At 44.1% G+C, this 19,421-nt stretch overlaps 2 protein-coding genes across 2 annotated transcripts in view; both read left to right on the forward strand.

Annotated features, from left to right (window-relative positions):
- LOC128527777 (phosphatase and actin regulator 1-like) overlaps positions 1 to 10,779 on the forward strand; it is a 34,286-nt gene extending 23,507 nt beyond the window's left edge. The window contains exons 7-12 of the mRNA XM_053500353.1: positions 355 to 511; positions 3,938 to 3,993; positions 6,456 to 6,517; positions 7,505 to 7,645; positions 10,032 to 10,108; positions 10,698 to 10,779. Of these exons, the coding sequence (XP_053356328.1) occupies positions 355 to 511; positions 3,938 to 3,993; positions 6,456 to 6,517; positions 7,505 to 7,645; positions 10,032 to 10,108; positions 10,698 to 10,713 (509 nt within the window). The 3' untranslated portion in view covers positions 10,714 to 10,779. The remainder of the gene's footprint in view (positions 1 to 354; positions 512 to 3,937; positions 3,994 to 6,455; positions 6,518 to 7,504; positions 7,646 to 10,031; positions 10,109 to 10,697) is intronic.
- A 4,588-nt stretch (positions 10,780 to 15,367) lies between these two features.
- The window catches only part of phlpp1 (PH domain and leucine rich repeat protein phosphatase 1), a 55,036-nt gene continuing 50,982 nt past the window's right edge, over positions 15,368 to 19,421 (forward strand). Inside the window, exon 1 of the mRNA XM_053493686.1 lies at positions 15,368 to 17,101. Within this exon, the coding sequence (XP_053349661.1) occupies positions 15,742 to 17,101 (1,360 nt within the window). The 5' untranslated portion in view covers positions 15,368 to 15,741. The remainder of the gene's footprint in view (positions 17,102 to 19,421) is intronic.

Consider the following 19,421-nt stretch of genomic DNA (forward strand, 5'->3'; position numbering starts at 1 on the left):
TCCGTTAACATTAAACCTCATGTCCTTCCAGACGTCTTTTGTAGATTAAGCAGGCATCGTACATGTCCCTGCGAGCGGTGGTTACCATAGCAACGATAGTGTATTTCATTGTTAAGTAGTCTAAGTTTGCTCCTTCTTTAATGTTAATGATGCTAGTCTGGATGTCATAGCTTGGATTTACGCTCGCCTCACACGCGGCAGGTTGGGTTAAGGGACGAGCCGTTCCACACACTCGCGTGTCTCTGTGTTAGAGCGGAAGTCTTAGAAAGGAAGTCTTCTCAGACAGGTGTTCTGATTCATCTCGGGATGACATTCTGCACAGAATTAACCTCAGAGTGCGATGTGTGTGTGCAGATACTTTGGCCCTGAAGGTGTTGAGGAAAGACTCGCTGGCTATAAAGCTGAGTAACAGGCCGTCCAAGAGGGAGCTGGAGGAGAAGAACATCCTGCCCATGCAGACGGACGAGGAGAGGCTCGAGTCCAGGCAGCAGATCGGCACCAAACTCACACGGTCAGAATCTCTCTCGCACACATACACGCACGCACGCACACACTGATGGATTTCAAGACTTTGATGTTCCCGTGACACAAGAAGGCAGAAAGCGGAGCACTCACTCCACAGCACGTGAATACCGTTGCTAAGCAACACCACGCTGCTGAATTGAAATAAGAAATAAATAAAAATTTAAAAACGCTTTTAAATCATGATGCTGCAAACTGTTTTCTCACACTTCACCAGCTGTGTGTGTGTGTGTGAGAGAGAGTGGGCAAAAGGCCCAGTGAATGATGAAGGCCATCAGATCTCTCATGAAGCTCCATTCAGAGCTGACCTAATTTCAGCCAAATCTCCTGCGCTCTCTCTCTCTCTCCCTCTCTCTCTCTCTCTCTCCCTCTCTCTCTCTCTCTCTCTCCCTCTCTCTCTCTCTCTCTCTCGCGCTCACTTTCTTTCCCCCCCTTCCTGTCTCTTTCACTTTTTCTCACTCGCTCGCTTTCTCTCACTTTTTCACCCTCTCTCTTTTTACTTGCTTGCTTTCTTACTTTTTCTCTCTTTCTCTCGATCATTTGTTTTCTCTTTCTTCGTCTATCTCACTTCCTATCTGTTTTCTCTCTCTCTCTCTCTCTCTTCTGCACCCTCTTCTACTCATTATCTTTCCTTCTCTCTCTCTTTCTGAGTCATCCCCGCTGCACCGTGTCCTTGACTGTTCCCAGCTAAACGAGATTAAAGCTGTACAATATGTTCTGCTCTTTAAGGCTCCAGAAGTCGGCGTCGCTGAAGACTGACGCTGCTGAATCGACCAGATCAGGGCCAGACATGTTAAAATCATTTAGCGCATGCTAATGCACCAACGCTCACTGTCGAGACCGGACAGGGCGGAAAAAGGCAAACGCCAGGCGTCCAGTCTGTTCATCATGTAAGCGCTGTTGGCTGAGTGTCTTATAAAAGACATTCTGGGACTTTAATAAAAGAGAGAGAGAGATCTCAGTGATGGTAATGAACGCTAACAGCATGGCTGACCCTCTTCGTTACATCCATTTTTCTAAAGGGTGCACAAATTTTTGCACCTGATCCGATCTTGCAGTGAGGATAGTAAAGTATATTTCTGGCTTATAAATTTAAATGAATGATGCCTTTATTATATTCTCCTGCATTGTGATAGAATACGTAAACACTTCTCTACTATCAAGGAACGAAAAAAAAAAAAAGACGGATTTGAGGAATCCGGATTTAAAGCTAACAGGATTTCCTGCGGCTCTTCCGAAGATGCAGAATGTTGCAGCTCTGAGGTGAAAGGAATGAAAAAGGGAAAGATTTTACGAGGTTACCTCGGGGTCGAAGCCAAACGATCCGGTAATGGAAACGTGGACAACAGCAGCGACACGTTTCGGCGTCCATGTGCTCCATGTCATTTCAGGTCTGTCTTTCCTGTGTTACCTTGTTACATCATAGAGTAGGGCTGGGAGATGTGTTGTGCGACCGGGCCTTGGTGTGCAGAGATTTACAATGGACCACCGAACGCAAACGAGCGCACGTCCTTGTGGATGCTTCGTTTGACGTTTTCGCCATACCGACGTTTACGTTCCAAGACTTTTAAGTCGTTGCTGTAATGGATGATGGCGCTGGTGTCGAGCCGTAACCCATAAAACACAGTGAGTTACAGTGATGTCCTTGTATCATCACTACTTCAGTTTGAACTTGGAACAAACCTAGCACTTCAATAAATAAGTTGTTAGAACGTTCACACGGAAGACGTAAGCGGCATGTCCGCACTCCGGTGCTCGCGTGATACCGAGGGCTTTTGGAGGATAAGGAGGAGTGGATGTTGATGGTGAGCAGAGATGAAGGATGGATTTATACACAGGAAGTTGCATGACCTTTCTCAGCCCGCAGACATTTACTGTAGAAGATGGAACAGGGATGTCTACTCCAACACCGGTTGGCAAATATCCAGTACTCTGATGAAGGGATTTGGGGCAAATTTAAAACCCTCATTTTGACCATTTTAAATACTTTCCCAGACTTTTCTTTACTGGTAGTGTTTGTCTCACCCTTCGTCTGACAGGATGGACGGACGGAAGGAAGGGATGCATTGTCTGCCCGGTCGTCTCTTTGTCTCTCTGCTCCTCAACCATCCTCCATCCAACTATGCACCTCTGGCCAGGCCTACCTTGCCTACTTCTGGCCTTTTCTCCATTTATACCCCTATCCCTCTATACAGCTGCCTGTATTTACATCTCTTGATCTATCTGTCCATCTGGTCACCCAATTTTTTTCTTACCTATATCCAGTAATCTACCCATGCTTCTATTATTCTTGACATCCATCTGTACATCCATCCATTCACCCATCCTTGCCTACCTCTGGACATCTTTCCATCTACACTTCCATTTCTCCACACCAATCTTTGTTCACCCATCCCTTCTTACCTGGTCATTAGTCTACCCATGCTTCCATTTCTCTCAATTTTAATTCATCTGTATGTCCACCCATTCATCTTTCCTTTCTTACTTCTGGCTGTCTTTCCCTCGTGTATCCTTCCCTAGTCTGGCCTTCCATCTGTCCATGCTACCATTCCACTTTTCTCCTGGCCGTCTGTCTATCACACTATCCCCCCTACCCCTGTCCATCTGGTCATCTCTGTCCATCCAACATTCTATCCTTCCTTTACATTTGGCACTCCATTCATCCAGTCATAGGCTATATCCCTACCTCATGCTGTATTACTCATTCTTTTCATACATCTAGTTGACTCATCTATCCATACATTCATCTCTCCCCATCTCTCTTAAGTTATTCCTTCCTCTGCTCATCCATTAATCTTTTCAACCCTCCCTAGACTTGGTTGTTTGTCTTTTTATTCAGGGACCCAGGATTTTTTCCAAGAAAACTTGACCCCATGGTCTGGTTAATTTTGACCGACAAGAACCGTACCCAAGTTTGTTTGAAGAGGTAGTCTCGGGCACAGTGCAGTGTACTCGGCCACAGATAGAATAAGATATGGAAGCTCATAGTTCCTGAGCATGGAAGTAGTTTCTTCTTTAGGCACAATTTTCAGTTCCATCGGTCTTCTTTGAATCTGTGTACACGTAAAACTTGCCTAGCTTATCCTCTGACCCTCACAGCCATAGCTGATGAAATATGATGGCACATGAGAGCGTTAATATTAACATGTTATTGATATTTTAGAAAAAAAATCAGACCTAGCATAAAACTTACCTGCCTCTGAGCAAACCTTCTTGGGCATGGTACAAATCAATCGTGCTCTAATGTAAAAATGCCCTTAGACTCTGCTTTGGAAGGCCAGGACTTCACAGCAACCCTGCTTTTCTTGTGCTTGTCTTTTCAGGCAGGTGTGAATTTTCACACCAGTGCAACACTATAAACCTGTCCACTGTAAGGAACTGACTGTGTTCATTGTGTGTGTATGTCTCTGTTCAGGAGACTGAGCCAAAGACCAACAGCGGAGGAGCTGGAGCAGCGAAACATTCTGAAACGTGAGTGTTCATTCTGGATTTGTTCCATTTACCCCGTCAGTGAGATTTACCAATGCCACAAGCTGTAAAGCATTACAAGGTTAAGGGTTAAGGACCTTGCTCAAGGGCCCAACAGTGGCAACTTGGTGGTTGTGGGGTTTAAACCTGGGATCTTCCGAAGCATCAGTCTTTTTTTTTTTTTTTTCTCAAACTCCTTCAAATTGAGAAATTTGAAGATGAAATATTGTTAGCAAAATGCTGTTTTTGTTTGTTAGCAGCTAAAGATGAGAGTGCTACCAGTATCAAAAAATGAGTCCTCCTTCTGCAGAATCATTTATAGGGACTATGGAACTGTAGGTATATTTCCAAGCAAACTTTGGCTCCAGTAGTATAAATCCAGTTCCTCCTCCAGAGTGAGAACTTTTTTTCCTAACTAAAACTTGCCAGACTAAAACAAGCTTACTGGTTAAATGTTTTTCTATCTGACACAGCACTTCAAAACCTGTGTTTACGAAACCTTTCAAGAGATCTCCAATTGGGGACTTGGGGGCATTTGGGACTCCTGATGGTTCATGGGCTGTAGGAGGATTAGGTGATTAAGTGGTTAAAGCAGTCATTTACTTATCAGGAAGGTTGTGAATTCAAACCAAGTGAGCCTAACCCGCTCAGTTTAATCGTTTAGTAATTTTAAGTTGCTTTGGATAATGTGTAAAATATACCATTTGTGAACTGGGAGAAACCATGTTTTCTAAGGCAGCCAAGTAACACACAACTTTGTTGGATTGATGAATAGATGGACGTACAGATGGGTCCATCTATGTATCTATCTGTATGTCCATCCATTCATCCATCCAGCCACCTGTATGTATGGCCATCCATCCATCCATCCATCCAGCCACATGTATGTATGGCCATCCATCCATCCACCAATCCAGCCACATGTATGTATGGCCATCCATCCATCCATCCAGCCACATGTATGTATGGCCATCCATCCATCCATCCATCCATCCATCCATCCATCCAGCCACATGTATGTATGGCCATCCATCCATCCATCCATCCGTCCATCCATCCATCCATCCAGCCACCTGTATGTATGGCCATCCATCCGTCCATCCATCCATCCAGCCACCTGTATGTATGTATGGCCGTCCATCCATCCATCCATCCATCCAGCCACCTGTATGTATGGCCGTCCATCCATCCATCCATCCATCCATCCAGCCACCTGTATGTATGTATGCCCATCCATCCATCCATCCATCCGGCCGTCCATCCATCCACCCATCCATCCATCCATACATCCATCCAGCCACCTTTATGTATGGCCGTCCATCCATCTATCCAGCCACCTGTATGTATGGCCGGCCATCTATCCATCCATACACCTGTATGTTTATCAATCCATCCACCTCTTTGTCCATCCATTTATCCATCCATCCACCTCTGTCTGTCCATCCATCTGTCTGCTGTCCGTCCATCCATCCATCAATCCATCCATCAATTCATCCACCTCTATGTCTGTCCATCAATCCATCTATGCATCCTTGCATAAGTTTAAATCAAAGCATTGCCTCAGTTTCAATTATCTTCGTTTTTAAGATGCTTTGAATAATATGGTATAAAAGTACACTATGCGTCGATTCTCCTTGCGGTTCGTGAATTAGGAGAAACCGCAATTTCCAAGGAAACTAAATTATATTTAACCAGTGTGAAGCAATTCATGACTTACCTCGACACAATAAGACGAATCGTTGCTTGACGGATTAGGATATACTGGTTTAGCCTAGAAAGTTTCACAGACCTCTAAAGGAACTTTTAAGTTCTTTCTGTAGTATGTGCACTGGGTTTGGTGAAGTCTCTATTTTGTAAGTCATGGACTGTTTCAGTGTTTGCAGTACAGAGTGACCTAGATTCCCCCTTTCAAAATATGTGTTTAAAAAAACGTCTCTTATATGAACATAAAACCCAGTGGGAGGATGGAGTTATTATTATTTTAATTTCTTTTTCCCTTTTAAACAGGCAGTGTTTTGGTTGCCAAAAAGGCAGAATCTCTTTCTGATATGTTGCAGACAATTTTGTTTTTAGCCTACAGCAAGTTTTTTTTTTTTTTTCCTCTTCCCCATGAAACATGAGGCTTTGCTTGAGATAACATGCTGGAAAGTGGTCCGGTGCGGAGAGCTCAAGGGAATGCCTGTTTTGGTTTTTCTTCCTCTAAGCCTCACTGAAACGGACGTCCTCCTCTGGCCTAGTTTTGTCTTAACATGGAAGTGTGTGCGCTAGCTTAGCATTCAGGTTGCATCCTCACCTCAGGTGAAGAATGTTGAAGAATCGAGGATGAAAAGCCTTTCATAAGCCAATCTTGTCATTTGTCACGATTAATGCTTATCTTGAGGTTGAAGCTCTTTTTTCATGATGATGAACCTATAAGTACGAGGTGACTTCAATCTTGTGTCTTTTTTTTTTTTTTTTTTTTGCAGCACGGAATGAACAGGAGGAGCTGGAGGAGAAAAGGGAAATCAAACGGAGACTCTCGCGCAAGGTGAGACACAATCTGCAATCAGCGTCGAACTACACCTTTTCATATTCCAAGTGTAACACCGTCGCCTGTACTCAGACTTCAACGTCTAGTCTGGGCTTTTGCGGTTCGTCTCTTGCCGTGTAATAGCGCCGAAGCAGTGTCTTACCTCGCCGGGTCTGGTATAGCAGCTATTAATGTCAAATGGTTCATCTGGAATTACACATTACTGCTTCTTTTATAATGGGCCTTTTATAAGAGTGAGTCCAAAGACGATTATGTTCAGTTCTTTACCTGAAAAGAACACACTGTCTTTGTAAACGCTTCATTTGTCTGGTCCAGGTTGGATTCATTCAGCCTCTGTCTGGATTTTCACACTGATCTGAAAATCTTGTTTTGACACCAACCTTAAAAAAAAAAAAAGTCTCATCCAAACCAACAGGATTATCGAAACACAATAATAATAATAATAAAAATAAACTATCCTACTAGTGATGGTATGGGATAAACTGTTGTTTAGAATTCCTAATCCATCCCTCTAGGAACCTCTGTAGTCCTAGGGACCGTAGAGGACAGTCGTGGCCATTGTATTTATACGCTTTATGAACGGCCGTGGTAGGACCCATGGTCAATAGGCCTATATACACGTTATGGGCAATTTGGTAATGCCAGTTAGCCTAATCTGCATGTCTTTGGACTGTGGGAGGAAACCGGAGTACACGGAGGAAACCCACCAAGCACAGGAAGAACATGCAACGTCCATGTACACACACCCCAAGGTGGGATTTGGAACCTGGGACCTGGAGGTCCAAGGCGACAGTACTATCCACTAAGCCACCAATTACATGTACATGTAATCCATTTACATGTACACGGTTAATGAATAGATTCTGATTTTAATTGGGGAAAAAGAAAAGAGTCAACGAGTACAGAGCCTCTAAAGGGACATGAGTGAATCAATACTGTATGTTCATGTATCCTGTTCGTACTAGCAGTTGCTTGTGCTTGCAGCTCAGCCAAAGGCCTACGGTGGAGGAACTGCGACAGGCCAAGATCCTGATCCGGTTCAGCGATTACGTAGAAGTAGCCGACGCTCAGGACTACGACCGGCGGGCCGATAAACCCTGGACACGCCTCACTGCTGCAGACAAGGTATGTTTGCTTTCCATTACACTTTGGCTGCTTTCAGGAGACCAAACAGGTGAATTGTGCATCGTCGTGCGAGATCATGACGTCCTCGGGTGTCGGTCCTCTGCGTTTGATCCAAAGTTTAGGCCTCAGCTCTTTAATAAGCGTTTCACTATAACGAGCACTGTTGATTGTTAAAACTTTTCCCTAATAGTGTTCCAATACTTCTGGCCCTTGAGAATCCCAGGAAACTGTAAGCATTGATACATTTTCCAGCTGATGGTTGACTTTTTCTCATCGGTGATTGGGGATGTTTCCGTTCCGCTCGTAGTGATGAATCTTTTTGTTTGCAGATATCTGCATGCTTCTGTTCGTGCTCTTCTGTGAGTTGGTTTGTTACCAGGTACTAATTGGCATCACCATTAAAAAAAAAATCAAATCCTTCATTATAGGTTTGCGTCATCAGTTTATTATAACTCTGGCCCAGGTGTGTTTAGATCTGCTTCTCGCGTCGGTGAGCAATTTAACGGTTCCCCTTTGTACCCCAGCGTCTGGGGTTATGGGCTGTTTGTAACGCTTCCTGCTCGCTTTGTGAGTGCTCAGGAGTAGTTTGGCAGTAATGTGTGCTCGTGAATAGAGCAGTGACGCGTTCGCAGAAGGACACGCTGGGACGGTGACGTTACCACGGAGCCGACTGGTTTTTATATCTCACAATGAGAAATGACAGGAAGTCTCGGCGCGCTGAGCTCATCGTGCGGATGCTTGAGGTTTTTTTTTTCTGTCTGCTGGTTTGTGGTAAAGAAAAGAAAGCATGAGAAAGCAAAGAAGAATGCGAAACACTGCAGTGGTTATGAGGGTAACATTCTTGCACACACAGACGGGAATCGAACCCGGATCCTGGAGGTGCAAGACGACAATGCTAATCACTACCCACTCTACTGTTTTTCTATTTTCCAATAAGTAAGGGAACTGCCATTTAAGGAAAAGGGGGCGTGGCTAGGCCGAGCAGCTGTTCCGACTAGGGGCGGAGCTAATTTCAGACCTAGAAAACGGCCTGTTATGAAGACGGGAATCAAATCCGTTTAAAAGTAAGGTGGAGCCTCTGTGTTTCTACGGCTTAGAGTGATAAAACCAACGATTTTAACGGTTTGTGCAGAGTTATTCCTATAATCCAGAGATCGAGGTCCAAGGTCAGAGCAAGGTCAAATCTCTGAAAAGTTCCTGTTTAGACAAAAGCTGTATTTTGGGCAACGTTTCTGTCCACGCTTGTGCCCGAGGGTTTCAGCGACCGTAAGGTTGAATGATCTCCATGGGGTTCATCACCGCAACCAGAGGATGACCTGATTGGGTTTTGGAATTGAACGTCAAGGTCACGTCAAGGTCATATTTTTCTCCACCCTGTTTTAAGGGTATTTCTGATAACATCCTCGAGACTGATGCTTGAGGAACCATCCCTGTTCACAATGTTAAAATCAACTTCAAATGTATACTGTACATACGCTACCAGTCAAAAGTTTGGACACACCTTCTAATCGCATGGTCTTTTGTGACGTTTATTTCTTTCTCATCATCAAAATATACAATAATCTCATATTTGAACAGTTGGTATTGAGATGTATCTCCTACTTCTGCTCCGTAAATCCTTCATAACGGCTCTAATCTGAGGTGTTGGTTGTTAATTGGTGATTTCTGAGGCTGGTGACTCTAAATGAACGTCTCCTCTGCAGCAGACGTCAGGTTTGGTTTTGTTTTCCTGGGAAGGTCTTCATGAGAGACAGTTTCATCATGGAGCTTGATGGGTTTTACAAATGCACTTGACAACTTCTCCAGAATAACTGACCTTTATGTCTTAAAATAATAACTGATTGTTATTATTGTTATTTAATTACCTAATAAGGTTACCTTATTACCTTGTTTTGATAAAAAAATAAAAAAAAACTGAATAAATCCAAACTTTTGTCCAAACTTTTGACTGTTACTGTACATGCAGCTTAATTAAGTGAACACTCATAAGTCCCGGTTTGACTTGAACGCTCCATGTATACATGCAGTACTGTACATTGTACAAGTCAAACTGGGACATAGTGGATTTTTTTTTTTTTTTTTTTTTTACATTATAACTACTGACTCTGTTCAACATGTCTGTGTTTATAGTTGTTACTTTTTTAAAGTAGCTACAGAATGTGAAATGTCATTCATACAGTAGGTGAAGCTCAGGATCTTAAGATCTGTTTCTTTTCTCCCTCTTTCTCTGCACATTTTTATCATTTTTATTCCTCGTACATTATTGAAATCTTTTAGTCAGGCTATGAATGATGCATGGTGTGGCTTTAAAAGCGGTATATTTTTACTCGTCCGCTCACAGCCGTGTGTGTGTGTGTGTGTGTGTGTGTGTGTTTGTTCCTTTCAGGCTGCCATAAGGAAGGAGCTCAACGATTACAAGAGCACGGAGATGGAAGTGCATGAATCCAGTCGCCATTTAACCAGGTACAGCAAACAAAAACACAAGCAAATATACAGATGAGTGCAAAAGTTTGTGCACCCCATCCTCATTATGTAAGTTTGTGGCCATGTTGGGATTATCTACAAATTCAGATACTATATATATATATATATATATATATATATATATATATATATATATATATATATACATGTATTTATATATAAAAAGAGGCAAGTGCCACTTTGCAGATATAAAACCTCGCATGTATTTGTATTGTGTTTAAATGCTGCGTTTGGGTTTTAAGTGAGAAAACTAAATGTTATTAAAGGGCTACTCATTAAAATCTTTTTTTTTTTAAAAAGGTTAACGAGTGTCACTAAATCAGGTAAAATTGAATCGGGATATTTATAAAATCACAGTATTAATGGACTCGGCACCGAGGTATCGTGATCACATCGTATCGGGAGGTGACCGGAGTCTCATAAGCTCCGCCCCTTTCAACATAGCTTGAGATTCAGACTCAGCCGAGGGTCCAGGTTGGAAAAGTGCACTTGATACCTGAACGTGATTATACACCGATTGTTCACGTGTTATTAATTCTTTTATTATTATTTTTTTTTTAATTTGCAGGTTTCACAGGCCGTAGACGAGCGAGGACCGGACCCACACACACCTGCTGGTCAGATCGGCGGTGCACGAAATCACACTAGACGCCAAGTCCTTTAGAGGGAACTTAATTTGATGCCTTTTTACAAAACCCAGGATGCGGCCCAAAACCTCGGTGGGAAAAGAAAAACAAACAAAACAAATACCCCACACACACTCCATACACACTCCATCTTAGTATAAACGTACACGTCTTAGCCGGGAACAGGCCTCGATACGATGCGGCTTTTCACTGGCATTGATGTGTTGGCACTTTTTTTTTTTTTTTTTTTTTTTTTAATACACACACACACACACAGGCTGTTGATGTTTTCTCCTGGACGGCCCGATGGTGGCGCTGGAGCCACTCCGGCTCAGACCGAATGATTTTGATGTGCAATATGTCGATTCGTGTTCTTGATCATCGTTTCTCTGGTGCCCTCTACTGGCCAGCGCCGTCCTGTACACCCCCCCCCACACACACACACACACACAGAGGCAGAAGCGGGCGAGGCCTGCGAGCTCTGCCGCACTGTACAGACTCTATGGACCTCTGCAGCAAACTGTGAGCGGCAGGAGCTCAGACGGCGCTTCGTGCCCTCGCCACCTGTACATTCTGTTTATACCGGATTATTGAGTAGAATATTTTAAAGGTGTAAAACGCGTTATTATACAAATGAGGAACGGGAACCTTTATTTAAACACGGAAGGGCTTGCGTGCGGCTCTGAGGATGCAGCTATATGGATCTGTAACATGATTATACCATTATATATGAAAAGTGTCTGTTTTTCGTTTTGAACGTTTGTGCGTCGATTACTTTTTGGAAATGATTATTTCTAATATTTTTTAATTAATTGTTCTAAGGCTGCCTTTTTTTTGTTCTTCTGTTTCATGCTTTTTTTTCTTTCTTTTTTTATAAATGATAATTATTATAACTATTTAATTTATTTATCCTCTAAGGAAACTAGCTCAACCCAAATCTCAGTTCGAAGCCCAGGGATTTTTCACGAAATTATTTATTGATGTTTTTTTTTCTAATGCGTGTAATTATTATTATTTTTTTTGGCCAATCGAAACACACACATTTGCTTTGTAGAATTATGGGATAGATACGAAATATTACCCTGCATTTAAATTTCATTTTTTAACGCTGATGAGACTGAGCAATATTTTTTTACGCCTGTAAGGAAATGTAACGAGAAGCCGTTTTTTCCTCTTTTTTCCTCTTTTTTTTCTTTTTGTTTTGTTTGTTTTTGTTGTTTTTTCCACATTTTATTTAATTACATTTTTTTTTCACATCGCTGTAAGTTGTAGAATGGACTAAACCACTTTAAAGGCCAATATTTTATGTGATAGTTATTTCTTTATTTACTTTTTAAAAAATATTTCAATAACTTGCTACGTTTTATCTGAAATCGAATGCTTAGTATATGATTTATTTATTTTTCTTTGTTTTTGGTTTGTTTTTCAGGATGTTAAACACATGGGTATAAATTGCATGATTACTGACGTGAATGCCACATTCCCATCCAATCCACACCATCGGGTTCAGGTTCGGCGACGGGAAGCCTTACGTGAGGTCGTAAATCGCCCAGGCGACCCGTCGCTTCTCCACAAACTTGTACAACTTACTCTCTTTTTTTTGTTTTGTTTTTTTGTTTTGTTTAGGAGAACGTGTAAGTTCTGCCCCGGTCTCATTAGCGTATTATAAGCATGCTTCACTTTAGCTACGGATCTCTCTTAGGAGCGTTGTGTTTCTATGGCAACGACATGACGCAGCGATTTTAGAGAATCACTAAAAGTTATTGTTATTATTTTTAAATTATTTTTAAAGGGGTTCCGTATATCTTTGTCATCACCAACCATCATCAAGATTTTCTACGAAAGTTTTTAGGAAAAATTGCACAAAAACAGAAAAAAAAAAAAACGGCCGCGCTCTACCGTAACGACGGAAATGCTAGAAAAAAAATCAGCACGTAAAAAATTTCATACGTTTCTAAGCTCGTAATGAACATTTAACTGAAGATTGCTACAGGTATAAACGCACAGCCGAGTCGAATCGGATGTAGTGCAAAAGTTTGTGCCCCCCTCCCCAATTTTTTTTTTGCCCAAATAGGAATGAATTATTATTATTATTATTATTTTTTATTTCAAAAAATAAAAATGAAACTATCTTCAAGTGTTACCTTTTCAAGCTTTGGAGGAAAAAAAAAACCCTCCGTCCAGGAATTTCACACACCGTCTTTTACGGAGCTTGAATGTGCACACTGCTTAAAAAACAAAGGTGCCAAAACTTTTTTCTTTCTTTCTTTCTTTTTTTTTTTTTTATAAAGAGGATAAAGGAACGATTTTGTTTACTGATGCGTCATCAATTTATTGACATCACACCTGATGTAGACGTTCGTGATTTAATACGCCACTTTACAGTGAAGCTGATGACGTGTCAGATTTTTATAAATTGTAAAGCAGTGTGTCCTGTTGCCCCGGACTACCTTTGCACAAACAAATTAATTAATTAATTAATTAATAAAAATGTATCGAAATTTGGCCGTAAAAGTGGAAATCTTGTCCGTCAGTCCCCCTCCCCTCAGACTGGACCTGTTGGACCTGCAGGATTGTGAATTCAGCAATAAGTGTTTTTTCCTTTTCTTTTCTTTCTTTTTTTTTTTCCCCTTTCTAAATTTCTTTTCTTTTTTCCCCCCATGTAAGTGTGTGTGAGTGAGTCTGTGTGTGAGAGACTGAGTGAATGAGAGAGAGACAGAATTCTGGGAGATGTTTTAGCTTCCAGTGTGCTACAGACTGCTTTATCTCCATTAAATAAAACACAATGACCAAAACAGACCTCTGCCTCGACTTCACTCACTTTATCATTGTTCACATCCCGGCTGGTTTATTCACGTAGCAACAGAACACGTAAAAATGTTCGAGCATCAGGTCTTCACACCTGCCTGTGTGTGAGACTGACCATAAGCAAGAAAAAAAGATTCAGACCAAAAGAGTCGGCTCTTTAGCAGATCCTTGATTCATCTCTTATGTACTGTATGAGCTGGGCTTTTCACTTTCTTTTGTAAATAAAGGCAGTGACATTACGTACCTACTGATTGACTTGTTGATTTAATTGATTGATTTGATCGGTTCATCCATTAGTTAGCTTTTGAAAGCCTTGATTGAAATCTCATCACCCTCTAACCTGTATGCTGATTTGAGTCCTGATTCATGTGCTTGACTTTCACCCTTGTGCATGAAACAAATTTATTATAAATTGTTTACTCAAAAAAACAAACAAAAAAAACGAATGTCGGAGCAAAGCTTCGATCCAACAGGACACTGAGGCCCACATGCACTGTCTCGCTGTAATATACTTCAATGAGTTTTATTTTATTCTAAACCTTAACTTGGAGTTATTTTGTTGTTTGGAAGTTCGAATAGGATTTTATTCAGCAAGCCTTAGGTGACAAAAATCACTAATCAAAATGTATTAAACTGGCAGTAGATTTTTTTTAAAGAGGAAACCCAGCAATTCAGGTGTCCTAATGGCAGCAGATTCCAACCTGTATGCTGATTTTCATGATTTTTGAGCAGGGTAAGAACACCCAAAACAATGCTAAAAAAATCCTTAGAAGAACAAATAGGAAAAAAAAAAAAAAACTTGTACACTATGACTTTGCCACTATCAATAGAGCACCAACACCATCAGAGCAGTGTCTATGATGTCTGTATGAAGATTTTGAACCGGTCAGTGACTAAAACCAACACTAGATGGCGGTAGTTCACAGGCTGTTCGTTTATTCTTCCTCTCCCACCTGTATTCCGATCAACGTGCGTGTTGATAGGAGGAGAGCTTGAGCGTGTGACGTAAAACGCAGAAGGCCAGTCCGTATTAACCAATCGTAAAAGTGGGGGCGGGACGTACGTACAAGAAAACCGGGTAGGATTAAAATATTAAGAGGGGGGCCGACGCGCAGTAACTTTAAGTCAAGTTTTTCAAAATGGCGAATCTATAGTTCCAGTCCAGAGTCGAGATGTTAATAAAAGTGACCACACACACAAAAAAACTCACTCATTGATATATAAACCTTGTATTAAAGTTGAGAGAGAACGCGAAAAGAAAGAACATTTCTCATACAAATTTACAAATAAACTTAAAAACGTAACAACATATATTTTATGAATAAACTTTTTAAAAACAAACAGAAACGTCCGACTTGCGCCTTTGAGGAAGGATGGTCGTCACATTCCAAAACAACGGTCGCCATTGGCTACACGCAACGCCTTACGGAAAATGTAGTCTTTACCTGCATTCTCAGAAACTACAATTAGACACCGTTAAGATCTTAGTAAAATTGTCCACCTAAACACACACAGTGCTATATAAAACTTGTCTGAGAGAGAGAGAGACATGCTAGCGTTTAAATATATATATTATACGTATACTTTTTAAACAAACAAAAAGGAAAGATCCCCCTTGCGCCTTAAATGAAATGGGCGGGTTGTAACGTTCCAAAACAACGATCGCCATTGGCTGCACGCAACGCCTCCTGGGAAATGTAGTCTATTAAGCGTACTCAACTGCTGATTTCAGCTCTTGGAGAACTACACTTCCCAGCGCGGCGAGCCCCACACGCGTAGGCGACGGGGCGCCATTTTGTCGGCGTCGCCCCATAGAGCTCATAAGCTATCTACCTCATGAATATGTAGCACTCGATTTGCGTAAAGAGGAGGTCGGGCGACGGTCGGGTGTTGCGCATACATACACAGACGGAGCTTTGCTATACATTTCTGCGTAAATGAGACGCATAGCGGCGTCTCCGCCCTCGCGCGCGTACGTACGTCAAGCTCGGTCTCGAGCTTCCCTTCTTCTGCCCGTCCGTCCGTTAGGCTAAAGGTTGACGTTGACGGTTTTTTTTTTTTGTTTGTTTTTTAAACCGACTCCGATGTGCGGCAGAGTGACGGCGCCGCGCAGACGGCGTGCAGCTCGTGCGTGCGTCGGTACACGGCGCTGAGGCGGACGCGAGAGCGACGGAAGAGATGGACGGCGCGAGGCTGGCGGAGGGAAACTTCTGGAAATCCGCTTCAGATCAGAATAATAAGTTGAGGAGTCCGAGCGGTAACGGTGGAGGTGATGGTGATGATGGCGGAGGGAGACAGACGACGGCTCCGCCGCGGGTAGACCTCCTTAACGGTAACCGCGGCGCGCAGTTGATCCTGGGCGGCAAGGCGGCGCTGAAATCCTCGAAGAGCGCTCGCGCGTTCACCGGCAGCTCCAACTCGCTGCTGTTAAAAAGGCGGCGGCTGAAGAGGAACCTCTCCGCCACCGCCGCCACGGGGAAGATGACCCCGGTCCCGGTGCCGCCGCCCCCCTCCTCCTCCTCCACCTCATCGACGCTGGACCGCAAGACGCTGCTGAAGCGCCGGCAGAACGCGCAGCTGCAGCCCGCAGACCGGCAGTGGATCCGCGCCGACCTGCACCGCGGCTCGGTCCACGTCCACGACCAGCTGTCGCCCTGCAGTCCCCCGAGGCCCGTCCTGTGCACCCAGGAGACCACGGCGTCCGAGATCGCCCTGCGTCTGCTCCAGCTGGGCGGCTCCGTGGTGCGGATCGGGCCGAGACCTCACCCGGCCGCGGACGTCAACGGGAACTGTCAATGTCCTCAGGATGTCGTCGGGGACATGGGGTCGGGGCCGGGCGACAGGTTGAGACTTTTGCTTTTACAGACGGTTCCTGACGTGGGACTGTTCTCGCCCCGTTCGGATTCAGACGTCTTGGACGGCTCGCGTACGCGGAATGACGACGACGACGATGACGACGACGACGACAATGATGACGAGGGAGCGGGCGGCCGTGTCCGGAACTCCGTCTCGGACGACGAGCTCAGCTCTAAACTCGGCGAGCACCGGGACTCCCTGAGCGACGACATGGTGTTAGGGACGGACGCGTCCGCACTGAGTCCGGCGTTTGACAGCGCCACAGAGGGACTCGACACGTACGGGAGCTCGTCAGACGAGCTCGAACTGGAGGGCCCTCCGGGCGGCGGCGGCGTTGACCCCGACACCGATCCCGTCCTTCCGGGGCTGGATAACTTCACTGACGACGTTAAGGACCGGCCAGAGAAAATGAGCCTGACTTCGGATTCCGTATCGAAGCTGGGCGACGAGCCCGACCCTCCGACGTCCCGGTCCCGGGTCGGCTCTTCGTCCTCTGAGCGCGACTCTTCCCCGGCGCTGTACGTGCAGCTGCACGGGGAGGCGGCGCGTCGGCTCGCCCCGGACGAACGGCCGCTGCAGCTCCAGAACGACTTCCTTTTCAAGCTCGGCTTTAAGGACCCGTGGCGTGTCCAGGAGGAAGGCATGAACACCGAGTTGGGGTCCCTGCTGCGCTTCTACGCAGGTAACGTTCCATGTTTTTATTCTTTTCACGCGTCTTTCTGCAGAACGTGTTTGGTTAGTTATCACACAGATCCTACGTTTACACCCGAGACTAACTTAGAGGGACGCAGACTCGTAGGGTCTCTCGTAAAACTGTGCGGAAGGAAGCGGTAGAGATCATTGGCGCCCTCTGGTGACCGCTCTTGAGCTTGTTCTTTAGATTTGATTGGTTTTAGCTACACATGGCTAGCTACTGTTTGTCACTGCGGCACAGGCCACGCCCACAAGTAAGCAACACGTCACCCGCTGGTGTGAGTCTTGGGTCACCTTCCTTATGGTTGGACTTTGTAAAGCACAGAAGATAACCAACAGGCAGTTATTCTACACCTACAGAGTAATCTGTGTGCTTAATTTAAAAGTTAATACAACTAACAAGTGTGTGTGTGTGTGTGTGTGTGTGTGTGTGGTTTGAGTCTGATGAAGTTCTCCTTCAGATATCAGACATCGCCAGGGTTTTTTTTTATCGTCTCAAATCTCAGCATCAGAAAGAGAAGTGCTCATAAGTTTGTACACTCCCTATGTACGTAAACAATGGGGGGGGGGGGGGGGTGTCGGTGCAACTTGGTTGGTGTGCGGCGCAATAACTTCAGGGCAGCCAAACCAGTCGTGTCGGATCAGCAGCTCTGAGAGGTCAGAGGTCACTTTATAGAGCTGAGTCATTGTGAGAAAAAGCTTTTTTTTTTTTTCTTTTTAGTGTTTTATCTATTGAAAATATTGATTACTGAGGGGGGAAAAATAAAACATGGTTTGTTTTTGATGATGTCACAAAGATGGATGGATTCGTTTTATTGCAAAGTCTGGCTCATCCCAATCAGCGAGAGCACAATCGAGACTCGAGTCGAATCAGATATAGAAGCCAGCCGTACCTGAGAATGGAAGTAGACCGCTGGACAGACACGACATCATCAGTGCTGTCTGTCTGTCTGTCTGTCTGTCTGCCTGTCTCCTCCGCAGTCTCCTTGTGCTTCGCTCACAATATTGTTTTCAAAATATCTATGATATTCAGCACAGTGTAAAAAATGACTGTTCCTGTCTTGCGTCGTGGTGCATACTGCCACCAGCTGCATCGGAGAGTGGAAATATGCATGTGTATCTGCGTACGGAGGAAAAAATTAATAATGTGAAAACACTGTCAGGGTCGAGAAGTTATGCTGGATGTATTTTTTCTTTTTTTCTTACAAAAGCTCTAAACTTGGATTTCAAATGATGTGAAATTCCACGTCTTTTATACACTGAAAATCTTGGGTCTTTTTTATGATGTCACACAGGCAGGTTTAAGGGCGAGTAAAAAAACATGTTTTTTTAATGTGTCAGCTGATGTCATATTTTTAAACACACACAGCTAATGGCATTGTGAGCAGTTTCATTCAATGTGAACTTGTTTTTCTCTCTCTCTCTCTCTCTCTCGCTCTCTCTCTCATTCTCACATACAAACCAACTTCCTCTTCTCACACACGCACACATGCGCACACGCAAACACACGCACACACATACTCGTTGGTTTTTCTCATTGTGGGTAACGAAACATGGCAGCGCGTTCTGCTCCCACGGACGCACATGACACGGCCACAAAGCCACAGTGGCCGACTTATGGTGCTTGGACGGCGGCCGTGTTCCGGCTCTCGATCCATTATCACGTCGCTGAATGGACGCCGAGGCTGGAACGGACGGAGGGGCCCTAACCGGGTGTCGCCGGGGGGGGGGGGTGAACCTCAGTTCATTGGGATGCAGCGCGGCCCGGACGTTCTTGGCGAGCGGTCCGCTACTGTCTCAGCGAGGTCCACCGCGTTAGCGAGAGAGAGAGGGAGAGCGGCAGGAAGTGCTTTCATTCACTCAGCTGGGGACAGAGGCGATGGTGTGAATACGGATAGGGTGTGTGAGTGTGCATGTGTGTGTGTGTGTGTGTGGGACGGGCTACTTTAAAAAAGTTTTTTTTTACTAGGCCTGTAATAGGTCTGTCAGTGAATCCAAGGCCAGTTTGTATCGCTAGCACTCGATGTAGCTAAATGCAAAATATAATAATAATAAGAAGAAGAAGAAGAAGTAGTAGAAAATAAATGAGCGATACGAATGCTTAAGAAGCGTCAGCAGGACGCGTGACCTTACGCATGATGCTAGCCCCCGCGCAACACACAAAGTGACAAACATTCACTCAGACATTTTCACAAGCGGACCGATCGACAGAAACGTCTCTTACACCTGTAGTTCGTCCAGCTGTTCGTCCATGCAGCTAGAGTGTAAACTTTACAATACGTAAAGGTTTGCTAACTAAAAAAAATGTT

This window comes from Clarias gariepinus, chromosome 1 (assembly GCF_024256425.1).
Source record: "Clarias gariepinus isolate MV-2021 ecotype Netherlands chromosome 1, CGAR_prim_01v2, whole genome shotgun sequence".
NCBI classification, from domain to species: domain Eukaryota; kingdom Metazoa; phylum Chordata; class Actinopteri; order Siluriformes; family Clariidae; genus Clarias; species Clarias gariepinus.